At 37.9% G+C, this 23,931-nt stretch overlaps 1 protein-coding gene across 5 annotated transcripts in view; it reads right to left on the bottom strand.

Annotated features, from left to right (window-relative positions):
- lama2 (laminin, alpha 2) overlaps positions 1-23,931 on the bottom strand; it is a 338,873-nt gene that overhangs the window by 222,783 nt on the left and 92,159 nt on the right. For all 5 annotated transcript variants that reach the window (XM_057822981.1, XM_057822982.1, XM_057822979.1 and 2 more), the window contains exons 6-10: positions 18,856-19,035; positions 13,228-13,317; positions 8,478-8,595; positions 4,103-4,281; positions 3,912-4,011 (exon numbers count right to left, since the gene is read on the bottom strand). In XM_057822981.1, the coding sequence (XP_057678964.1) occupies positions 3,912-4,011; positions 4,103-4,281; positions 8,478-8,595; positions 13,228-13,317; positions 18,856-19,035 (667 nt within the window). The remainder of the gene's footprint in view (positions 1-3,911; positions 4,012-4,102; positions 4,282-8,477; positions 8,596-13,227; positions 13,318-18,855; positions 19,036-23,931) is intronic.

Genomic DNA, 23,931 nt, shown 5'->3' with positions numbered 1-23,931 from the left:
ATGTTCATTAAAAAACATATAGGAGCAATATTTAAAGAAAAGTAAACGGTATCTGTATGTATGTACACTGTTTTGACTTTTTATCAAGTAACAAATCCACAAGATGGTTAAGGATAAAATAAGATAAATAGACATATAGTTGGACCTTTCAAGTGAAGCACAGATACATTTCAAGTCTTTTGGCCTGATGATTAAAATCTAATGTCATTAAAATTATGAGTGAATTTAAAGTGCCTGTGACAGGATAAAAAAAGTCTTAAATATGATTATTATGGAATTAAAATCATATTTCGAGACAATTCAACTACCGTATTGGCCCAAATATAAGACGACCCTGATTATAAGACGACCCCCTCTTTTTCAAGACTCAAGTTTGAAAAAAGACTTTTTGAACACCCAAATTAATTTGTATACAGAAAATAATTAAGGTACATCTGAAACAAATGATTATAACAATATATTTGAGAGAAAAAGCATGTTATTTTGCTTCATTCAAATTTTAATATCTGAACATTTAAATATGTAAACTAAAGTGAAATCACATTCGTAAATGAATGGCTTCTGGTTTTTGAAATGTAAATATACCAATCTATTGTGATAAAACAACAAAATTGCAATAACTGCATTAACCATCAAAGTGAAGTCTAACTGTAACTGTAGTCTTGAAACAAATCTGAATAAGGAAAAACATTGAAATAAAATAATGCAAACTGGTTAAACTTGAGATTAGCTGAGATCCGTCATGACCAGGGGTCGCGTTAACCGAATATTTTCCGTCGTTGACCGATTTTTTAAAACGGTGACGGAAAAAACTGAAGTCCACCTGTCATTTTAACAGGTTGCAATTCACACCCCAGATCACAGGGTGGCGAGTGAGCATATTAATTAGCAATTGTCTCTCTTGATGCATGACGTCGTTGGCCTTACTCTGAAAAATGTCAAGGCAACTGAGTGTCTGAAGTTTTTTCAAAAAGCCCCAAAACGACGATGGTGTTGATAAAAGAGGTGAAAAAACAGGGACTGCACAAGCGAGCACGCAATTCAAGTCCATGCGCACCAGGAGGAAGGTGTAAGACTCCGTTCAGGCCACAGCAGGTGATCTGTTTATTTCATTGTTCCATACGCAGCCTAGCTACCTGGGCCACAGTCAGCTGTTTTTGTCACTGCGGAGAAAAAAGTTACATATTCATCTGCTTGATGTGTGATGGCACGGTGTGGATTCTCTGTTAAGCTTGTTCGGACAGAATATTAATTTAAAATGAATGAAAACTAAATACTATTGAATATGTTGAACCGGTATGCAATGTTAAGAGTCTTGTTAGCTCGAATTGCTGTGTCCAGCCGCTGTAGCTCTGCTGCTCTCTGTGAACGCTCCATTCAAGCTGGTGTAGGCGCACTATCCTATACCCCTCACTATCCACTCGCGGAGGCCTGTGCTTGTCAGTGAAGTTCCTTATTCTCGCTATACGATTATACAACTTAAACATTTGTTAATAATACGCTCTGTGTGTAGTATCATCCATCGCTTTTCCTTTTTAAATGGGCACTTTTAAGCGAACGCAAGAAGTAACAATGGGAACATTTTTAAACAGGCATTTCACGGGAGAGCATTTTGACTCTTCGGCCAATCATATAGCGAGAGCGAGTGGATAGTGAGGGGAAGAGGATAGTGAACCTACACCGGAACACGCGCGGCTCTTAAGTGTCTCTGTCCTGTGACTGTCTCGGCCAAATGAACACACAAGTACGGAAGGTGAATGATGCCAAACGAAGGGTCACCACAATGTCATTATCATCATTTTAAAAATTTAGGTGACGGGTAAAAATAGATTATGACCGGATTTTTATGACCCTGTCATTCAAAATGACATTGGTAAAGACGCTATAACAGCATAAACTGCATGTATACTTTTTGATTGGTGACGGGACATCATTAAGACCAAACAGATTATTAAACGATTATTGCACATTATGTATACAATGATCCAAATGAGGGATGGCTATCTTGACTTTGTTGTTACTTGTGGAGGCTGGCCTGACCACAGTAGTTTTGCAAGTTAGCAAGTTCACACAGATTAATGCTATGCTAACTCTGATACAGGTCAAACTTTTAGAAGCAAAATTAGTGATGTTTCCCCCGCCTCCACAACATTGACGTCCTTTAACATTACATACAGTGGCTTGTGCAGGCCGATAAAAACTTGTAATATCTCTCCTCTTCGAAGGGGGTGGAGGAGGCGGCATGTTGCATTTCTGTCAAATGTGCGTTTGAGGGGAAAAATGGACCGGCACATTCAGAAAGTGACAAGGGATAAATGTAAGTCTGAACTATAGACCTCATAATATATTGACGAGACACGGGGCACGAGGCAGATTAATAGGGAGCTTATCTCCGTCAAAGCTTACCGAGTGGAAACACAGACAAAGAGCTTTTTACGGTGAAAATTCTTGAGAATAAATGCTTAAATCCCTGAATTCTTTATATAGACGTAAAACAGTCAAGATTATTGGTTAAAAGCAATAAAAAAACAAAAAATTAAAATAAAACAAAAAAAAAAAGGGCCATTAGCATTTATTTTACAGAAATATGTCGGATGTGCTGCTAGTCTTTAAGCCACTGTGGCTCTGCCTTATCACCACAAAGAGCTTTTTACGTTAAAAATGCGAATGAATAAATGGTTAAATCCCTAAATTCTTTATAGATATGAACATAAAACAGTCTCGATTCTTGGTTAAATGCAAAAAACCCGGCTGTTAGCATTTATTTTACGTAAATATTGCGAATTATGACGCAAATGCTGTAACAGTTCATTTCCCCCATTGATTATTTTTCACATTTTAAAATGCATGCATGATACGAAAAATATAATAATAATTACCTTGAATCCTCGAACAAATCACTCCTGAGAAAATCCTTCCTATTTGTATGCGGTAAAGCTTTCGTACCTTTTCAGCCTAAATCCGGCGTTGGATCGCTGCATGTGTTTGAGATTAACTGCGACCGACTTCGACCGACTGAAGCGGAGTGTGGGACAGCCCACTACTTGAAGGTATGGCGCAGTGTTCGGGGAAGGTGTCCCGTCAATATCATTATGAAGTCTATGTCTGAACATAAGGAAAATAATTCACTAAATAATGGTAAGGTCTATTCTATCCTTACAACTTATGGGCAGACAATCATTACCCATATACCTGAACTCATTATATAATGAAAATAAGGTGGCTTAAATGTTGTCCTACTGTGTTATGTCCCTACCGCCCCTATGCAAACCTACGCCCCTGCGTGACGCAAAAAATGAACAAATTCATCCGCAAAATCAGCTGAATCCGCAGTCCTTTTGTAGTATAGTAGTATAGTATAGTAATGGCTCTGTTGTGATATAGTTACTCGACTGACGTCATATTCGCCTTCTTCCTCAACCTGAGACTTGAGCCGGAAGTCACTCATTTTCATGCCGCGGGATTAAAAAAAATTACATAAATATATTGATCGCTTCCACATATATCCAAGCGGTCCATTTCATTCAGGAGCATAAAATACCGGCGTGTAATGTGAAATAAACATGCTTTTTTTTGTGTCACAGGCACTTTAACCTTGCCTGTATAATTATTGAGGTTGTTTTGGTTTTGTTCAGATGGGGAGAGTGCATTTGGAGTGTAATAGATGAAGCGATGCTGTTTTCAGTGAATTTCAAATTTGCACAAACTATAGTGTCTATGAACTCTGTTTTTCTTTATGGGGAAAAAAAGGAGGCGTCAAACTGTAATAAGTACTGTAGATGAGGATTTCAATGAAAATGTACTAAACTGTAAACTGTAATAAGTACTGTAGATGAGGATTTCAATGAAAATGTACATCTAAATGGTTAGCTACTGTCCTACACACAAACAAGAGACATAATTTTGCATACTAGGTGTTGCCTGGCTCGAGTCCTCAATACACGTTTGGTCATCAGAACCATGTGAGTCACATGAGCAAGGGATGCAGGGGTTGTCATCCTCAGCATTTACCTTGAAAGGGACAAAAAGACCAATGTTTACGATTAATTCAGTGAGTCTTACTTCTAAACACGATTACTGAATTCAACTTGAAGTAACCTACTCCTGCAGGTCTATAGTAGCCAGGAACACAGCTCTGACAGTTGATACCATCCGTGTTGTCACGGCATGAAATACACACTCCACCCCCTCGGTACTGGCCATTGATATCCAGGCTGAGGGATAGGTCCGCAACAGTCTGATTAAAGTAGCATTCCTCAGCCTTCCCATGGCAGTTACACTCTAAAATTGAGGGTAGAGAGGAGAGTTACATACATACTGTACTACTAAATTTCCAATTATATGACTGCAAATAAACACCAAAAAAATTGTTTCACCATCAGCCACCTTTGATATTTTCCTCAGTGTGACAAGTGCACTATCGTCTTGTTTTTTTATGCTTTGTTTTAGGTTTTAAATACATAATGTAACGCCAATTTTTTAATCACAGCTCTTTGTATTTCACTCTCATAGTTAAATTTACATTCCATAACTAATAAAATGGAATATTGTATTTAAACAAATTCCTGTATTGGCATAAAGTTTGCATTGAAGGTTAGGGCCATAATACCTATAGAAAATAGGAGCGTGTTTGTAAGGGGAAAAGCTAATATACATGCATATGTGTCTTTTATTACTGTACTTGATAAAAGCATTGCAACTAGTAGTCCCACTGGAATTGTAATGCGGTCAAAAAAAGCTCGAGTGAAAAGAGGCGGGAAGCGCAAAGCCAGAAAAGGGATACATCAAATACATTACAAGTAGTAAGCGTGTCAAATGTTTTACAGAAAATGCAAATGTTCAGCATGTAATCATGTACATTAAAAAAGTAATTCACTGCCCAAGGATTTGACCCTCCACCCACTCTCCTCACCAATAAACATCAGCGTGTAGTTGGCTTATATGTTAATGCAAACATCAGAGGCCTATGATTAGCAGGCTCAGACCCTCCTCCCACTGTTTATGCATCCTAAATGAGGCCAACAGCACTCGGTGTTTGGTCACAAATCAAACTGAGGGAATATTATCAGGGAGGATGAGAACCGCTGGTTTGATCTCAAGATCGATACAGGGCCGTGCTCTGGGTTTGATCTCGCATTTGGCACCACTGCTCTGTGAAGATGCTGCCGGGCTTTGCAAAGTATTACATCTGGCAACCACATCTCCTGGACGTCAGTGTTCCCGTGGGCTGCCATTCAACTGCTTGTCCACCCCCAGCTTTTGATCACTTCTAACAAGAGCTGTAAAGGTGGTGACACAATGCACTTGCCTCCTGCCATGTTGTTTCCTTTAATATTATGATCTAACGGTGTTTAACTTGCACTCTTCTGATGATCATTTGATGCCTTGGTGGTGTTGTGTCAGAAGGATTAAGGACGATGTTTGGGTAAGGTTGTGTCAGGAAACGAAGCTTTCTAGCATCTTAATATTCTATTGGTATGCTGCATTTAACATGTAAAGCAATATTTGGACTACTGATGACTGTTTTTCTGTTTCACATGGGCGTGAAACTTGTAGATGGTCCCAATTATAACACATGAATAGGTTGCAATTGGTACAATTTTGCATGTTTTCAATCGTATTTGAGATATCAATGTGAATGAAGAAAGTTTTGATTAAAGATTCAATGTCATTACAATACAGTTAAAATGAACTGGTCTTATTATCAGAAGCTAATAGCTGTAATAACCTTTTGTAACATAAAAAAAAAATACCTAAGGTTTTCCAAATGTTGTCCCTGGATCCTCTTTAATTAATGGACTGTCATTTGGGAGTCCAAAAAAATATTAGTTTTTTCTATGTAACACATACCTACAAGTGGGAACTAGCGAGCCAGTAAAACAAGTATATTAAACCACATAGTTCTTTGCTAAATTAGCTGTGGGCCAATTAAAACATAAATCTGACGTGTCTGCATGCCAAGGGCATGAATTCTATCTCTGAAGAAATGTCATTTTCGGAGGGAAAACAGGATGAAATCATAAGCGGATTTTAAGGGGTGGCCTGGTGGCCGAAAAGTGTCATTGCATGTAATTGACTTTCCTATATATATATATATTAGGGCTGTCAAAATTATCGCGTTAACGGGCGTTAATTAATTTTTTAAATTAATCACGTTAAAATATTTGACGCAATTAACGCACTAGGCCCGCTCAGACAGATTTAAATGTCAGTACAGTGAAAGGCCAACTTGTTGTGTTTTGTGGAGTTTTTCCGCCCTCTGCTGGCGCTTGGGTGTGACTTGCATATGTTATGTGGCGTAATGTCGCCCTCTGCTGGCGATTCAGTGCAGCTGATTATTTGGGTTTCGGCGCGCTTTTCTGACGTGATTATATGTCGACGCGAACTCACACTAATTGACAGTGCTATTCAGACCAGCTAACGTCCGCATCCAGTATTCAGTGGCAGTTCTCATAGCCCCATCACACTGTTTGTGTCTAATACATGCATCGCTTGTGAGTTATATTCCTCCTTTGTTTATATTCATGAGCATTAGATAGTTATTGATGATGTGTATTTGAGTTTGTTCACATATATGGTGAAATGCAGTTACATTGTTAGATGCTTGTGAGCTAATTGGCTAGTGCTACTGCTCAAATGGACACGTGTGTATACATTTTATGTTATTTTGTGATTTAAGCAAGTTATTGACACATTGCCTTGTTATTTTCAGTTTTACAAAAATACAAGAAACGTGCTCCTGTCAAAAAGAGATGACTTCAGTAAAGCCCATGCAACTTTGCCACACCGTCTAATTTCTTTTTGGAACTTATGTTCGCTATCTGTCAATTTGTGTACTCACACACATTGAGGACAGAACAGGGCTACTAGTTTATTTTTTGATTGAAAATTTTACAAATTTTATTAAAACGAAAACATTAAGAGGCGTTTTAATATAACATTTCTATAACTTGTACTAATATTCATCTTTTAAGAACTACAAGTCTTTCAATTCATGGATCCCTTTAACAGAATGTTAATAATGTTAATGCCATCTTGATTTATTGTTATAATAAACAAATACAGTCCTTATGTACAGTATGTTGAATGTATATATCCATCTTGTCTTATCTTTCCATTCCAACAATAATTTACAGAAAAATATGGCATATTTTATAGATGGTTTGAATTGCGATTAATTGCGATTAATTACGATTAATTCATTTTTAAGCTGTAATTAACTCGATTAAAAATTGTAATCGTTTGACAGCCCTAATATATATATATATATATATATATATATATATATATATATATATATATATAGTTGTAAAGCAATACAACTGCAGTGAAAATGAATTAAATGAACAAAAAAACATTTTATAATGGGTCGAAATTATTTTTCGAGCACCTTTGAGAGTCATTTGCTTTGCATGTAATTGAAAAAAAAAAAATATATATATATATATATATATATATATATATATATATATATATATATATATATATACGTATATATATATACGTATATATATATGTGTGTATATACATTAGAGAAAAAATACTTTTAAAAATGATTTTTTTTTTTTTTTTTTTTTTTTTTTGACTTTTTGGGGGACTGAATGATTTTGACACAAATGTCCTAATCATAATATGGCCCAAACACAAAAAGGATTGCTTCAATCAAAGAAAACTTTTTCAATGAAAATTTAAGTGTTCAAATGCAATTTTTTTCAATCACAAATATGTTTTCGCATTCAAAAACTATTTTCTATGATTTAATTTTTTCTTTTTTTTTTTATTTAAGTGATTTTTCTTTTTGAAAATGTATATTTTTTTGAAGCAACTCATTTTTTGATTGAATAATAAAGAGAAAAACATCCTAGCCAAAATTTGGCCCAAACACAAATCAACATTACTTCAATCAAAAAGTGGCTTCAATCAAAAATAAATGAATAAATAAATAAAAATTAATCAAATAGTTTTCACATGCATTTTTTTTAGTTTTTTGAGTTTCAAATTTATTTTTGCATAAAAAAACATTTTTTTTTATTGAAGCGACTTTTTTTGGTTGAAAATATATATTTTGATTGAAGCGACTTTTTTTTTTTTTTTTTTTTAATTGAATAATAAATACACAAATCTACCTCCATATGGCTCCGCCCAGGGGATACAATTTTTGACTGGGGTAACTACATTGGTACGACACCGGCGGGCTTACCATATTCAATGGATGACAATCTTGGCGAAAAGTATAGCTGTCCTAAGCAGCCTGATTTACAATTCCCTCAAGAATGATGGGAAACAAAAAATACTCATTGTCAACTTATTATTATAAATATTCTTGTAAGCTATTATTACTGCGTTTTGGGGTCATCAACATGTTGTGCCCCCCCATGCCCCAAAAGTCAAACTCCGCCTATGGATGAAATATGGATATATTTGGATTATCAGTAGTTGTGCACATTGCTTTTTTTTCAAATTATGTTTACACTTACTCTCGCAAACGTGTCGAGTGACGAAGGTTCCCGCCATCCAGGCTTGTTGATGGTACCCAGGGCAACAGCGATCGCAACTCTCGCCACATGTGTTGTGCTCACATTCACAGCTAAATTTCTGCATGAAATCATAGATAAGAAAGTAGAATCAAAATATGAAACAAGGGTTATTTGCTAGCATAAACATTTCCCAATTTAAATAAAAAATATTATTTCAGAGTGTATACCCAAATCTATCAAAATACAACGGATGTCAGAATGTTATCGTCTATACAGTGGGGCATAAAAGTATTTAGTCATCCACCAATTGGGAAAGTTCTCCCACTTAAAAAGATGAAAGAGGCCTGTAATTGTCATAGGTACACCCCAACTATGAAAGACAAAATGAGGAAAAAAAAATCAGAAAATCACTTGGTCCGATTCGTAAGGAATTTATTTGCAAATTACGGTGGAAAAAAAGTATTTGGTCACCTATAAACAAGCAAGATTTCTGGCTCTCAAAGAGCTGTAACTTCTTTAATAGGCTACTCTGTCCTCTCCACTCGTTACCTGTATTAATGGCACGTGCTTGAACTCATTCTCAGGATAAAAGACACCTGTCCACAACCTCAAACAGTCACACTCCAAACACCACTGTGGCCAAGACCAAAGAGCTGTCAAAGGACACTTGAAACAACATTGTAGACCTGCACCTGGCTGAGAAGGCTGAATCTGCAATAGGTAAGCAGTTTGGTGTGAAGAAATAAACTGGGAGCAATTATTAGAAAATGGAAAATATACAAGACCGCTGATAATCTCCCTCGATCTGGGGCTCCATGCAAGATCTCACCCTGTGGGGTCAAAATGATCACAAGAACAGTGAACAAAATTCACAGAACCACACAGGTTGACCTCGTGAATGACCTGAGCTGGGACCAAAGTAACAAAAGCTACTATCCGTAATGCACTACGCCACCAAGGACTGAAATCCTGCAGTGCCAGACGTGTCGCCCAGCTTAAATCAGTATACATCCAGGCCCATCTGAAGTTTGCTAGAGCGCATTTGGATTATCCAGAAGAGAGCTAGGAGAATGTCATATGGTCAGATAAAGCCCAAAATGTAACTTTTTGATAGAAATGCAACTTCTTGTGCTTGGAGGAGAAAGAATGTGGAATTGCATCCAAAGAACACCATATCTACTGTGAAGCAGAGGGGTGGAAACATCATGCTTTACGGCTGTTTTTCTTCAAAGGGAACTGGACGCCCGATCTGTGTAAAGGAAAGGATAAATGGGGCCATGTATCGTGAGATTTTGAGTGAAAACCTCCTTCCATCAGCAGGGGCATTGAAGATGAAACATGGCTGGGTCTTTCAGCATAACAAAGATCCCAAACACACTGTCTGGGAAACAAAAGAATGGCTTCGCAGGAAGCATTTCAAGATTCTGGAGTACCCTAGCCAATCTCCAGATCTCAACCCCATAGAAAATCTTTGAAGGGAGCTGAAAGTCTGTGTTGCCTAACAACAGCCCCAAACCATCACTGCTCTCGAGGAGATCTGCATGGAGGAATGGGCCAAAATACCAGCAACAGTGTGTGAAAACCTTGTGAAGGCTTTCAGAAAATGTTTTGACCAGCAAAGGGAATATAACAAAGTATTGAGATGAACTTTTGTACTTGACTTATTTTCCACCATAATTTGCAAATAAACTATTTAAGTGATTTTCTGGATTTTTTTCCTCATTCGCCTCGCTCATTGTTTTAAGTGGGAGACCTTACACAGTGGGTGGCTGACTAAATACTTTTTTGCCCCTGTTCACCTTAAGTCAGCTAAATTCAGTATAGCATCTAGCATTAAATCATTTTAACATAAAGACATTTAGTTTAACCTTTGACATTGTGTTCCTTATATTTATAACCATAATCAGTTAGTTAAACATATATTCACTTGTGAAGACGTTAGCATACAGTGTCTGTATCCCAAAGAAAACAGTGAATGAAATGTGATTTCACGTGGCTAAACAACAATCAACTAAATGTTCAAGTAGACGGCTGCAAACTGTAATTACTAAAATTTGTGAGTGGCCTATCAAACAATAATGTATTCACAAGAGAGTGCGATAAAATGATCTTGTTTCCCTTTCCAAATTATCAGCTGGTAACAAATGGGTTCACTACCACCTTTCTGGGGGAAAGGAAATCATAACACAGTTGGAGCATAATACTCCAATGGAAGACATCTGCCAATTTGGAGGCTTAGTAATTCAATTTAGTACTCTCTGTAAATTGGTTGATGAGGAGAGGCTGCCAGATTGAACAGAGTACAATAGCGCGCTATGCGCCAAGTTGTTTTTTTTTTTGCTTGATCTGCCAACCAACCCACCCCCAACTTTTATCTGAGACAAAACGCTACAGCTCTTGGCTTCGGGTGGCTTTTGTGCTGAACACGCATCCTAACAGATGTTCTGTGGACAATCAGCAACAAATCTGCTCACAGGTCTCCATCGTGTCTGCCCTCTTAACATCAGACCAGGATTTAACCACAAGGATGGGTGACGATATAGAAGAGCTAAATTTAATTTCAAATTTTTATTCATCACTTTATACAGTGGGGCAAATAAGTATTTAGTCAACCACTAATTGTGCAAGTTCGCCCACTTGAAAATATTAGAGAGGCATGTAATTGTCAACGTGGGTAAACCTCATGAGAGACAGAATGTGGAAAAAAAAAAGGAAATCACATTGTTTGATTTTTAAAGAATTTATTTGCAAATCATGGTAGAAAATAAGTATTTGGTCAATATCAAAAGTTCATCTCAATCCATTGTTATGTACCCATTGTTGGCAATAATGGAGGCCAAACATTTTCTGTAACTCTTCATAAGCTTTTCACACACTGTTCCTGGTATTTTGGCCCTTTCCTCCATGCAGATCTCCTCTATAGCAGTGATGTTTTGGGGCTGTCATTGGGCAACACGGACTTTCAGCTCCCTCCTCACCCCGTGGCGTCAAAATGATAACAGGAACGGTGAGCAAAAATCCCAGAACCACACGGAGGGACCTAGTGAATGACCTACCGAGAGCTGGAACCACAGTAACAAAGGCTACTATCAGTAACACAATGCGCCGCCAGGGACTCAAATCCTACACTGCCAGACGTGTCCCCCTGCTGAAGAAAGTACACGTCCAAGCCCGTCTGCGGTTCGCTAGAGAGCATTTGGATGATCCAGAAGAGGACTGGGAGAATGTGTTATGGTCAGATGAAACCAAAATAGAACTTTTTAGTAGAAACAAAGGTTTTCGTGTTTGGAGGAAAAAGAATACTGAATTGCACCATACCCACTGTGAAGCATGGGGGTGGAAACATCATGCTTTGGGGCTGTTTTTCTGCAAAGGGACCAGGATGACTGATCTGTGTAAAGGAAAGAATGAATGGGGCCGTGTATCGAGAGATTTTGAGTGAAAATCTCCTCCCATCAGCAAGGGCATTGAAGATGAGACGTGGCTGGGTTTTTCAGCATGATAATGATCCCGAACACACAGCCAGGGCAACAAAGGAGTGCCATCGTAAGAAGCATTTCAAGGTACTCGAGTGGCCTAGCCAGTCTCCAGATCTCAACCCCATAGAAAATCTGTGGAGGGAGTTGAAAGTCTGTGTTGCCCAACGGCAGCCCCAAAACATCACTGCTCTAAAGGAGATATGAATGGAGGAATGGGCCAAAATACCAGCAACAGTGTGTGAAAAGCTTATGAAAAGTTACAGAAAATGTTTGACCACTGTACTTATTTTCCACTCTAATTTGGAAATAAATTCTTTAAAAATCAAACTGTGATTTTCTGTTTTTTTTTTTACCCACATTCTGTCTCTCATGGTTTAGGTTTACCCATGTTGACAATTACAGGCATCTCTAATATTTTCAAGTGGGAGAACTTGCACAATTAGTGGTTGACTAAATACTTATTTGCCCCACTGTATTTACCGGTTCCTTTTTTCACAATGGTGGACAAAATGATTATAATTTAGAATTTATGAAATATGGCTCATTGGTAAAATAGTGAGTCACAAAGCTGTGATTCCAGCAGCAACAACTCCAACTCAAAGCAGTTTGGGAAATTAAAAGATAATAAGATTATAAAACATAACATATAGGCGAATAATATCTTTCATACCACTCTATAGTGAATTAGTTGCAAACAGTGCAACTAAAATAAAAATTATACTCCCACTTAAATCACCATAAAACTATCTACAGTAACGGCAAATAAATTATGCCTTGTGTGAAGAAAAATTAATTCATTCCAATGTATGTATAAATGAATCATAATTAATTATGGGCCAATGCATAATAATTTAAATATGCATTGGGTTTTTTTCCCCTCCCGCTTTGACTTGGGGATATATTTGCTTCTCTACAAAGAGGCTGTGGTGGAAAGATCAGACAGGACTGGCATGCTATTCAAAAATGACATCACTTAAATTCAATGACATCATCAGCTTGAGTGAGAAACACAATTGCCACATTGAGGTGAGGCTCGTTTGAGCCTGAGGACACATGCGAGACAAGAGGCCGCAAATGTGTGAGGAAAAGCGTGAAAGATCAGGTGTCTGCTATCAAACACTCGACCGTTTGAGCTGATGTGCCAGACAACACCTGTGTCCCCCGTAGGAAAAAGTTTGATATCAAGGTGGCACATAACAAGCTAAAAGCCTGAGGGTATAGGAATTTCTTTAACATGTCTTCTTTAAATGTGATAGAGTTGAGCAGTTTACCTTGGAAACACTGTTTAGTGGACAAGCCTTTGCGTGACCATAACAGATGCACATCCCTCCAACTGAAATGTCCTTAATAGAATAGTAGTACTGAGGAGAAAAACAACATGAGAGCATTTATACCGATGTGATGACATTTAACCCTTATAGTAACAATGTAGAAACAAGAAGCTTCTTTCACAAAAATGGTGTCTCGTCATTGCCTTGGTGAGTCATTCTAACCTGTATTACAGTTTTTCTCAATTGCTTTGGTACGTTTCTCGGATCAGAATTGAAATTCTCGAAACTAGTTGTTCGATCGTCACATCATCGTATCACTAGTGCAAATTAAAAAGCAGTTTCTCATTCCTTTGAGCAAGTTGCAGATGTTTTTGTGCATCCATGCAAATGATTTTGTACAATCCTCTGCTGTTTCCAATATTATTAGTTGCATCTGTCATGATGGTCAAAATGGGTGATCGTGGGTCTCTATTGAATAGTCTCACAACCCACAACATTTAGTCATTACTTCATTGCATGAGTCGTTACATGCAAAATTGATGAATATGTTGTCAGAATATGTCAACATGTGTGTGCTTATTTCTTAGCATTTTTGTCACTTATTTTAACCTGCCAAAATTACATTACTGTATTTTTCGGACTATACGTTGCACCTGAGTATAAGTCGCACCAGCCAAAAAATTTGCAATGAAAAGGAAAAAAAAAACATATATAAGTCGCACTGGAGTATGAGTCACATTTTTTGGAGGAAATTTATTTGATAGAATCCAGCACCAAGAACAGACATGTCATCTTGAAAGACAATTTAAAATACAATAGAGAACAACAGGCTGAATAGGTGTAAGATATGCTAACATTAGATGACGCTAGAAGAAGATCCGGCCTAAAAAAATCCAGCCCGACCCGACCGGCCCGCGGGTATTAAAGTATATTACAAGTAAGGTATATTACACGGCCCGAGCCAGATCAATTACCTTGATTTGCTTGCCTGAGCCCGAAAAAAAACCAAAATGTTATGTTTTATTTGTAGGCACGAGCCCGAAAAGAAACGAAATTTTATGTTTTATTTGTGGGGACTCAGGAGAAGGAGGAAATTCGGGGATGCGATGTATGGTTGCGTTTAGTGTGATCACGTTTGTGACGATGCCGGTGCCTATATCCATAATGATAACAAATTAAAGCCTGTCTTTTGTAACGAATTATCCTAGTTAAACAAGACTGTAAGATGGATATTCAATAAACATTTATATATTTTATATTTGTGTGTCTTTTCTAACAGACAGATAGTGGATTTGACATTTATTTTAATCTCTTCGAGTTGGCAAAAAAAAAAAAAAAAAAAAAAAGTTTTCTCAATGATTAAATAGTCTACATATTTTTATGATAATTATAAATGCATTTACACAACGAAATAACGCTGGAAAAGTTTGTTAAATATATTTCTCGTTTGAGACCAAAGCGCCACATTCGTTTACATTCAGCAAAGCCGACACAGGTTTCGGTATAGCACCTTCAACAATCAATTTGAATCCTTTCCATATCCCACTACTACCGCAGTTGGTTGCTTTTCAATTCCCCTTTTTTTGTTTGTTTTTCACTCCTATAGCTGCTCCATATCGAAAAGGAAAATACCCAGGACGCGGGAGGGGAAGATTAAAAAGAGAGCCACTGCACTTGCATGCAGCAGGCATGCACAGCGCCTCTCTGTTTTATCCAAATTATTAATTTTATTTAACATCCATACATCGTTTTAGTATAAATATATGAATATATATTTGTTTTTTTAAAAAATTAGCGAGAGAGATGTCGGGCCGACCCAACCGTAAATAATCACACATAAGTCGCTCCAGAGTATAAGACGTACCCTCTGCCATACTATGAAAAAAAACTGCGACTTATAGTCCGAAAAATACGGTATATGATAGTTTGGGACAATGTGAGTTTCCACCACTCCAACATAATCTGGGAATGGTTTGCAACCCACAACACAATGGTAATGGCGTTCCTCCCACCATACTTCCCATTCCTCAATGTCATAGAAGAATTTTTCTCCACATGGAGTTGGCAAGTGTATGATCGCCTGCCTCACACTCAGATGACTATTCTGGATGCCATGAATGCAGCCAGTGACATCACAGCAGATGCCTGCAGAGGCTGGATAAGGCATTCAAGAAAATTATTTCCACACTGTATAGCTAGAGAGGATATCCATTGTAACGTGGATGAAAATTTGTGGCCCAACAAGGACGAATGTGTAGAAAGAATGGGGAAAAAAATCATGACATGTAGCACTCAAAGTTTAGTTGTGCCGATTGTCTTATGTTCACATTTAGTTTTTTTTCTCTGTGATATTCAATCTTGTCTTTTGCTTTCTGTATCGCAGTGACATGGTTTGTCAAGAAATTGTAAAAACAGTTAAAGTGTCAATTGAATCGTGTCCAGTCTCTTACAATCAGCCTGAAATTTTCATCAAAACCTACGAACACCATCTTCAGCATCAGAGCCTTCCACCAGAGTAACTGTTCGATTGAGAGCATGACTAAGCAATTTGACTGTCTTGTCTGTACACAATGAAACAAGGACTTGTCATTCTGACAGCACTGACATGTTCATTGACACAGAAATTTAATTTTGAGCGATAGAGTAAGTATTTTTAGGGCTGTCAAACGATTACAATTTTTAATCGAGTTAATCACAGCTTAAAAATTAATTAATCGTAATTAATCGCAATTCAAACCATCTATAAAATATGCCATATTTTTCTGTAAATTATTGGTGGAATGGAAAGATAAGACACAAGATGGATATATTCATTCAACATACTGTACATACAGTGGGGAGAACAAGTATTTGATACACTCACAATGGGAAAACCCATTGGCAGTGTTTCAAAGACTTGTTCTCCCCACTGTAAGTACTGCATTTGTTTATTATAACAGTAAATCAACAAGATGGCATTAACATTAACATTCTGTTAAAGCGATCCATGGATAGAAAGACTTGTAGTTCTTAAAAGATACATGTTAGTACAAGTTATAGAAATGTTGTATTAAAACCCCTCTTAATGTTTTCATTTTAATAAAATTTGTACAATTTTCAATCAAAAAATAAACTAGTAGCTCGCCATTGTTGATGTCAATAATTAAACAATGCTCAGGTGCTGAAACCCATAAAATCAGTCGCACCTAAGCGCAATCAGAGGGCAACAAAACACGAAAAACACAAGTAACAAGTGAACATGACACTGTGCTGTCATTTTCATCTATTTGAGCGGGGCATGTGCGTTAATTAGGTCAAATATTTTAACATGATTAATTTAAAAAATTAGTTACCGCCCGTTAACGCGATCATTTTGACAGCCCTAATTTTGCACAAAAAAATGGCTTTTGCAGGTAATCCATGTTGTTTTGCTACTTGTGCGACATGTTGTGAGGGTTGAACAGGTAGTTTTGAAAATTTTAATTCTGATCTGAGAAACGTAGCAAAGCAATTGAGAAAAACTCATGCTCTCGTCATGGAAATACCTCGCAACTGTTTAGCGTTGTGTTTCATTGGCTTGACTAGACAGTTCCTCCAAAATTGTTGAGGAAACGAAGCTAATTAATACATTTTAGTAGTAAAATGAAAAAACTGATGAGTGACAACTGATCACTGGTATTTGCGGATATAAACATTCGGCACCAGTCATTGTTTAAATAACTAACGCACTAGGTATGAAAACACATTTGATAGTCGTACATTATTTTTGGCTTACATAAAAACTGCGAGCAATGTGAATCATTAAAAAATGATCTTAGATCGAGACAGTGTTTTTTTTTTTTCGTCAAATATGACGAGAATGAAAATATTTCCTCAATGAACAATTTTTTCATGACGATGACATCACGATGAAGAACTGAAAATGTGTCTTGGGAGACTAACACATAACGAGATGGATGCAAGTTTGTCGTCTGACGAGCCAAGAACGTGTTGAAAATTCCCCATATTTTCCGGCAGTAGTGCACAATGTGTGATATTTTCTTATCGTATGTGTAGTTAGCACACATTTAGCAGTGTTTGGTCGTATGACTCATGTGACGTGCTGCGCCTTCCCCTGTCAGGTGCTGCTTGGTGAGTTCACTTCTCTTCTCTATGCCATGTTGCTTTAGCCTTTAAAGGTCTCTGCTGAGTGATCATCACACACTAAACTAACTTGTAGCGTTAGCATAGCGTTCGCATTAGCAAAAGAATTTAGCGCGGTGACTCGTCGAGTGTCTTAAACTCTTGGAAAACTTTTTACATACAGTTCGTGGCATCCAGGTGAGTTTAATTAATTGCAAATAATGCGCTGCTGAGTGTGTATTATCATTATAAAGATGTTGATGTCCTTGTAGACTCTGCAATTCTGTGCTCGTCTGTCAATGTTCATTCGAAATAGTTGAAAACAAAAAATATAACTAAAGCCCCTTTCACAAACATATCTCGGTAAATTCCCGTGTGAGGTGAGGTAGGATTTACTCGCGTCATTTCTTTCACGCATGTAGAGATATCCCGGGAATGATGCGGGTTGGACACAGTAGACAGTTGTCCCGTGTTGCCCACTGGTGCTCTCTGTACGGGAAGGTCTACTGGCATGATTTTATAACCCTGACATTACATCATTTTTGGTCGGCTGTCACAATGTTGGTCAAATCGTGTTTTGTTACAGAGCTGGTTGTGGGAGTGTTCATGACGTCGTAACTGCAGCCAATTCAAGCTCATCAAGACTGTATTTAAGCCCAGGCGATCCAAGCCCTTGTTTTGAAATCCCCTACGTTGTGCTGGTATTTGTTTTGTTGTCTAATCGGCTCTCTGCCTACCACTTAGGTTAGTAATATTGATCCCCGTCGACCGACTGTCACGGACCCATTGTGTTATTTCCCCTTTTCCGCGATCGTGTGTATTTTTGTTTGTATTTAATAAACCCTTGAACGCATCCCTTCGTCGTTTTCTGCTTTGAGGTACAACCTTGTTTCCGCAGTTGCGGACCCTAACATCGGCAACAAAATAAACCACATTTCCAAATATGGATTATCTTCCTCGGCTCTACGATCCAGTAGCAATTTAATTGCGTTATTTTTTCAGTTTAATTTAATTTCCAGCTTGCTATATTGATAATTGCGATGTCTGTTTACCGCTTTTCGACTGATTGTGAAGAAAGAGGAAGTGACGATCGGCCCGCCATGATATTTACGTCATCAGCCATACTGCCGTGACCCGGGAATTTAACGCTTGCTTTAACATACGCCTCGTCCCGGGAAAGTCCCGGACATTATACTAAGACGTGACCCATTAAATGTCTGCTTAATCTACATGTCAGTCAACCCAGGGAATTGCTTCCACTTAAAAGGCCTGCCCGTTTAAATCCTGGGATTTAAACACTATTTAGGTGTATGTGAAAGGGGCTTAAGAGTATTTTTGTCCAAAAGACGAAGATGAAAATAAAAATGGCTGCCAAAAACAACACTGGATCCAGGTGTCAAAATTAGGAAACAATAGCTGAATTGATGATGAAATTGCCAAACTCAAACCCAAATGTTTTCAAATTACATACACACTACACAGTATAATTTCAAAAAAGCTTAAAGCAAAATGTGTCATCATCCTCACCCGTCTTGTCACAATGGGATCAATATCTTTGGGGTCATGCAATGTCAGTGTCATGAGGTCTGCGTTGAGCGTTCTGATCCTTTGAAAAACCAGTCTGATGTAGCGGGCAGAGGTAAAGTTCAGCAAGGTCGGGGAAGGGTCATCTGCACTGGGACGACCATTGATTAAAGAAGTGTGAATCTGTAAAAGGGAAAAACAGATAAATAGTGACATGGAACAGGAGAACACAACTTGAGGCAAACATTAAAGGTGAATCCAGTCTTTTACAGTGACAGAGCTGGTCAGAGGTGACTGGCCTCTTGGGTAACAGATTGGTAGGAGGGAAAAGGACAGTTGCATCAAAACACACTCACACACAAACACGCATCTACTGTCCTAGACTTTAAATCCCACCAAAAATCAGTCACTTGGCAGTTGAACCACTCTCAGCATGATGAAGTCCGGCTCTAAACAACCTCAACCACAAAAATTCCTCGGACATTGTCAATCGGAAGGCAACTTGATTACCTACCACCGAAACCTTTTTTTTAACCTGTCCTGTTCAGCTGTGTCCAATTGATCCGAACAGTTTTAATTAGGGGTGTAACAGTACACAAAAATCTTGGTTCGGAACGTACCTCGGTTTTGAGGTCACGATTCGGTTAATTTTCGGTACAGTAAGAAAACAAAATGCAAAATATAAATGTGCTAGTTGTTTATTACACACCTTTGTGCTTTCAACAATAGGAACATTAGTCTATACAAAGCTAGAATTCTGCTCAAAAAGTAGCGGGTATTTAAAGATAATCCAACAACAATTTGCCTTTCAGACCCCGCGTATTGGTCAGTTTTCTTTCTGAAAGAAAGAAGAAAAAAGTCCTGTGCTAAAGAAAAAAGCAATCCCAGTGACAAAGATTTTAACATGTATTTTACAAATGAAATGCCTCAATGAATCTTTTTTTTCTTATGAACGGTTTTCAAAAGCTTTATTGGGGGATTTTCTCAAGTTAAAGCGCCACACAGAAATTAATAAGTTTAATTGTGTAAGCAGGATCTGTTTATTATTCTTGTTATTTAACTACATGGGTTTTAGCTCATTTCAATGTATTTTTTTTAAATGGGCTATTATTTATTTTATTATCTGTTTGTATTTTACAAATGTGATGTAGTATTCATTTATATTGTATATTTTATGTTGTATAACTTTAGTTCCTATGTGAATATTAGTTCTTACTTGTTTTGTTGCGGTAGGAGAGTTTTGTATTGAACACGGGCCCGTGTTGGGTATTATTATAGCAGAGAAGACAACTGTAAATCAACAAAGACAAGTCAACTGTGCCCCGATCTACCACTCAAGAGATCTGATGGACTCTAAAAGTGGGTTACGATTGCATATTAGTTTGAAAATCGACCGGATCCAACGTCTTTTTACACGAGTGACTTCCGGTCTGCTAGCTAGTAGTATTGATGCAGGACTCTGCCGTTCTTTACGCGTGAATCGCGTTGAGCCGCTTCTGGGACGCGTCTGCGACTGGTGTGCATTGGCTGATTGACTTTAACGCCTGCTTTTCACTGCACTCTCGCGGCGGCCACGTTGTCGCGCCGTTGACATTTCTGGGTTATATACTGTCCTACCCTGTTGATTATCATTATAGTAGAGAAGACAGTGTAAATATAATCTACACAAAGAAACTGTAACCCAATCGACTCACAGCCTCAAAAAGTGAAGGTTACATTACGTCAGAAACTCGTTCGGTACGCATCCGTTCCGAACCGAGTACCGAAACGGTTCAATACGAATACATGTACCGTTACACCCTTAATTATAATATTGTGAAATTTGATAAATAAATAAACTCAAGAAGCATTGGTTTTCTTCAGGGACTCCAGTTTTCTCTCACATTCCAAAAACATGCGTGGCAGGCTGTTTGAACACTCCAAATTGTCCGTAGGTATGAGTGTGTGTGTGCATGGATGGTTGTTTGTCTCATTGTGCCCTACGATTGGCTGGCAACCAATTAAGAGTATATCCCACCTACTGCCCGTAATTAGCTGGGATAGGGTCCAGGCTCTCTGCGACCCTGGTGAGGATAGGCGGCATGGAAAATGAATGAATGAATAAGCTCAACAAATGTACAGAGAGAGCTGAAAATGAATTTAGGTGCCTGAAAGATAAAGGTCAAGGGGTAGGGTGAGAATACAAGAACATATAGAAAGGGTGGAAGACTTCAGGGTCAAAAATCCAGCACAATGTTATGTGTAGCAACGGGAAGAAAAAAATCCAAGCAGGTTGGAGTGGATTTCAAGTCTGTCGAGATGTGTCAATTTTGATGAAAGAGTTTCTACAAGTGTTAAGGGGCAAGTTTATAAAAGAGTGGTAAGGCTGCCGATGTAGAAGAAACTACCGGCACTGAAGAAACTACAATGAAAAGGGCTGGAAGTGGTAGAAATTAAGATGCTAAGGTTTAAAAGAGGTTAGGTTGGAAAGGATTAGAATTTAGCTAATTAAAAAAGCAACAGAGGTTCGGTATTTTGGGGACAGGGTTAGAGAGAGAGTAGACTTAAAGGGTTTAGACACATCTAAAGTAGAAATGGTGGGTATATTGGAGAAATGATGATAAGGATGGAGCAGTCAGGTAGTAGAGCCTGAGGAAGGCGAAGAAAAAAATTATAGATGTTGTCAGAAAAGCCATGAGGGCAGCTGGTGTTAAGAGAGGAGAAGCAGAAGATAGGCTTGGATGGAACAGGTTAACATACTGTGGCGACCCCTAACGGGACAAGCCGAAAGGAGAGGCAATACCGTTGGACTACAGTATAGTGTGTTGGGGTAAGGAGAGGTGGTGGTGATGATGGTGGTAGGTTGATGCAGTCTGTGGAAGCTTCAGCTTTCACAAAGACAGGTTCACACTGACGCTTACCCTTTTCTGACAAGGGCGCACTGTCAAAATACAGTGAGCACACACTGTTCTTATTTTAGCAGGAGAAATCTCCAAACAAACTTTAAATCTATGTTGGAAAAGTTTACAGTGAACTAAATAAATAGAAACAATTGAATAATAAAATCAAATCACACAGTAAATATTTTTTAAAAATCCCATGTGGCTTAAAAAGTAAAATTTGACCATTGTCCACAACGTTGCTGCCAAATATCTCTGACAAGACCTCAGCAAGTTCTGCATTGAAGAGGTTAGCAGAACATTTCTTGCTATTATGGCTCCCAGTATAGCTCCCGATATCCAAGTACAACCTTATTTCATGTATGTTGAGTGGCTCTTCCAGATTTCTCCTTTCCCAGCACTCATTTAGGTGAAATTAGATTACTCAAAACTTTGAGACACAAGAGTAGAATGGGCACACATGACCATATGTGTCTGTTTGAAATATGATTGGATCTGAAACTTTAAGATTCATGTTGCAAGTTACTTGCCAAAGGCAGCAAAGGCAGCTGCAACTGAACCTTTAAAAGGTGCAGTGGCTACCTTTGTGTACCAGACCATAGACTTCACCATCAGTTGACAAGACAGGTCCAACAGATATTGCGCCTCGCTTTCCCGTAGGGGGCCGGCCCAGGCAGAACGTTGAGTTGGCTTTCACTGTGATAAACTCAAACACACGCTGCGTTCTAATGACGGATTTAGGTGGAAATTGGACCAAGATTTTACAGCATACAAGCAGGCAGGAGTGTCTCAAGAGGGATTTGGTCAAGGATTCAAGGTAATTATTATATTAAATAGCACCATGCATGTACTTTGAAACGTGAAAAAAATCAATAGATAAAATTAGTATATCTTTGGCTTGAAATATTTACGTAAAATGAATGATAATTGCCTGTTTTTTTGGGGTTTTTTTGCTTTTAACCACGAATCTTGACTGTTTTACATTCATAGCTATAGAAATTCCGTGATTTACGCATTTATTTACAAGAAATTTTCTATTTAAAAAGCTCTTTGTTTTATGACGGTCGCCATGTTGAATTTACACAATACAGTAATGTTTGCTTGAAATATTTACGTAAAACGAACCATAACCACCCTCTCTAATTTTTCTTTTGTTGAAAAAAATTAGAATGATTCTGCATGCTTTCCTCAAGTATCACGTTTTTTATGTGAAATTGAGGGATTTATTAGCTGTTGAAGACTTGCATCAAAATTGCACTAAATTAAAAAAAAATAAAAATAAGGTGCTATTCCTGGCAAAAACTTAAATGATAAAGTGGAATGAAAAAGTATCTGAACTTTTTAGAATTTCTCTCATTTCTGCATAAAATCACCAAAATTAAATGTGAGCTGATCTTTGTCAAAATCACAAAGATGAAAATACAGTGTTTGCTTTAACTAAAACAACCCAAACATTTTAATCAGGATAGCATGCAAACAATGAGAGAAGGGGGAAAAATAAGTAAGTGAACCCTCTGCCTAATGAGACTGCAAAAGCAATTGAAACCAATTTTTACCAAACATTTTAAGTCAGGTGTTTGCCCAATCACTGATGAGTGGTTTAAAGCTGCCCAGACCACTATAAAACACACACCTGGTAAGAAATGTCTTAATGAGAAGCATTGTCTGATGTGCATCATGGATCGGTCAAAAGAGCTGTCTGAAGACCTGCGATCAAGGATTGTTGATTTGTATAAAGCTTGGAAAGGATACAAAACCATCTCTAGAAGTCTGGATGTTCATCAATCAATAGTCAGAGACGTTTTTTACAAATGGAGAGAGTTTGGCACTGCTGCATCTCTCCCAAGGAGTTGTTATCCAACACAGATGATGCCAAGAGTCCAGCGTAGAATACTCAAAGAGGTAAAAAAAAGAACCCTAGAGTGTCTGCTAAAGACTTACAGAAATCACTGGCAAAGTCCAATATCACTGTGCACACATCCACTATATTTAAAAGTATGGCCAAGAATGGTGTTCATGGGAGGACTCCACAAAGGAAGCCACTCTGTCTAAAAAAAACATTGTTGCTTTTTTAATGTTCGCAAAAAGGCACTTGGACACTCCACAGACGTTTTGGCAAAATATTATATTATATATTATATAAATAAAACCGAAGTTGAATTGTTTGGTAGTAACACACAACGTCATGTGTGGAGGAAAA

This window comes from Corythoichthys intestinalis, chromosome 19, assembly GCF_030265065.1.
Source record: "Corythoichthys intestinalis isolate RoL2023-P3 chromosome 19, ASM3026506v1, whole genome shotgun sequence".
Taxonomy (NCBI): domain Eukaryota; kingdom Metazoa; phylum Chordata; class Actinopteri; order Syngnathiformes; family Syngnathidae; genus Corythoichthys; species Corythoichthys intestinalis.
This window is presented reverse-complemented; position numbering and strand designations above follow the sequence as displayed.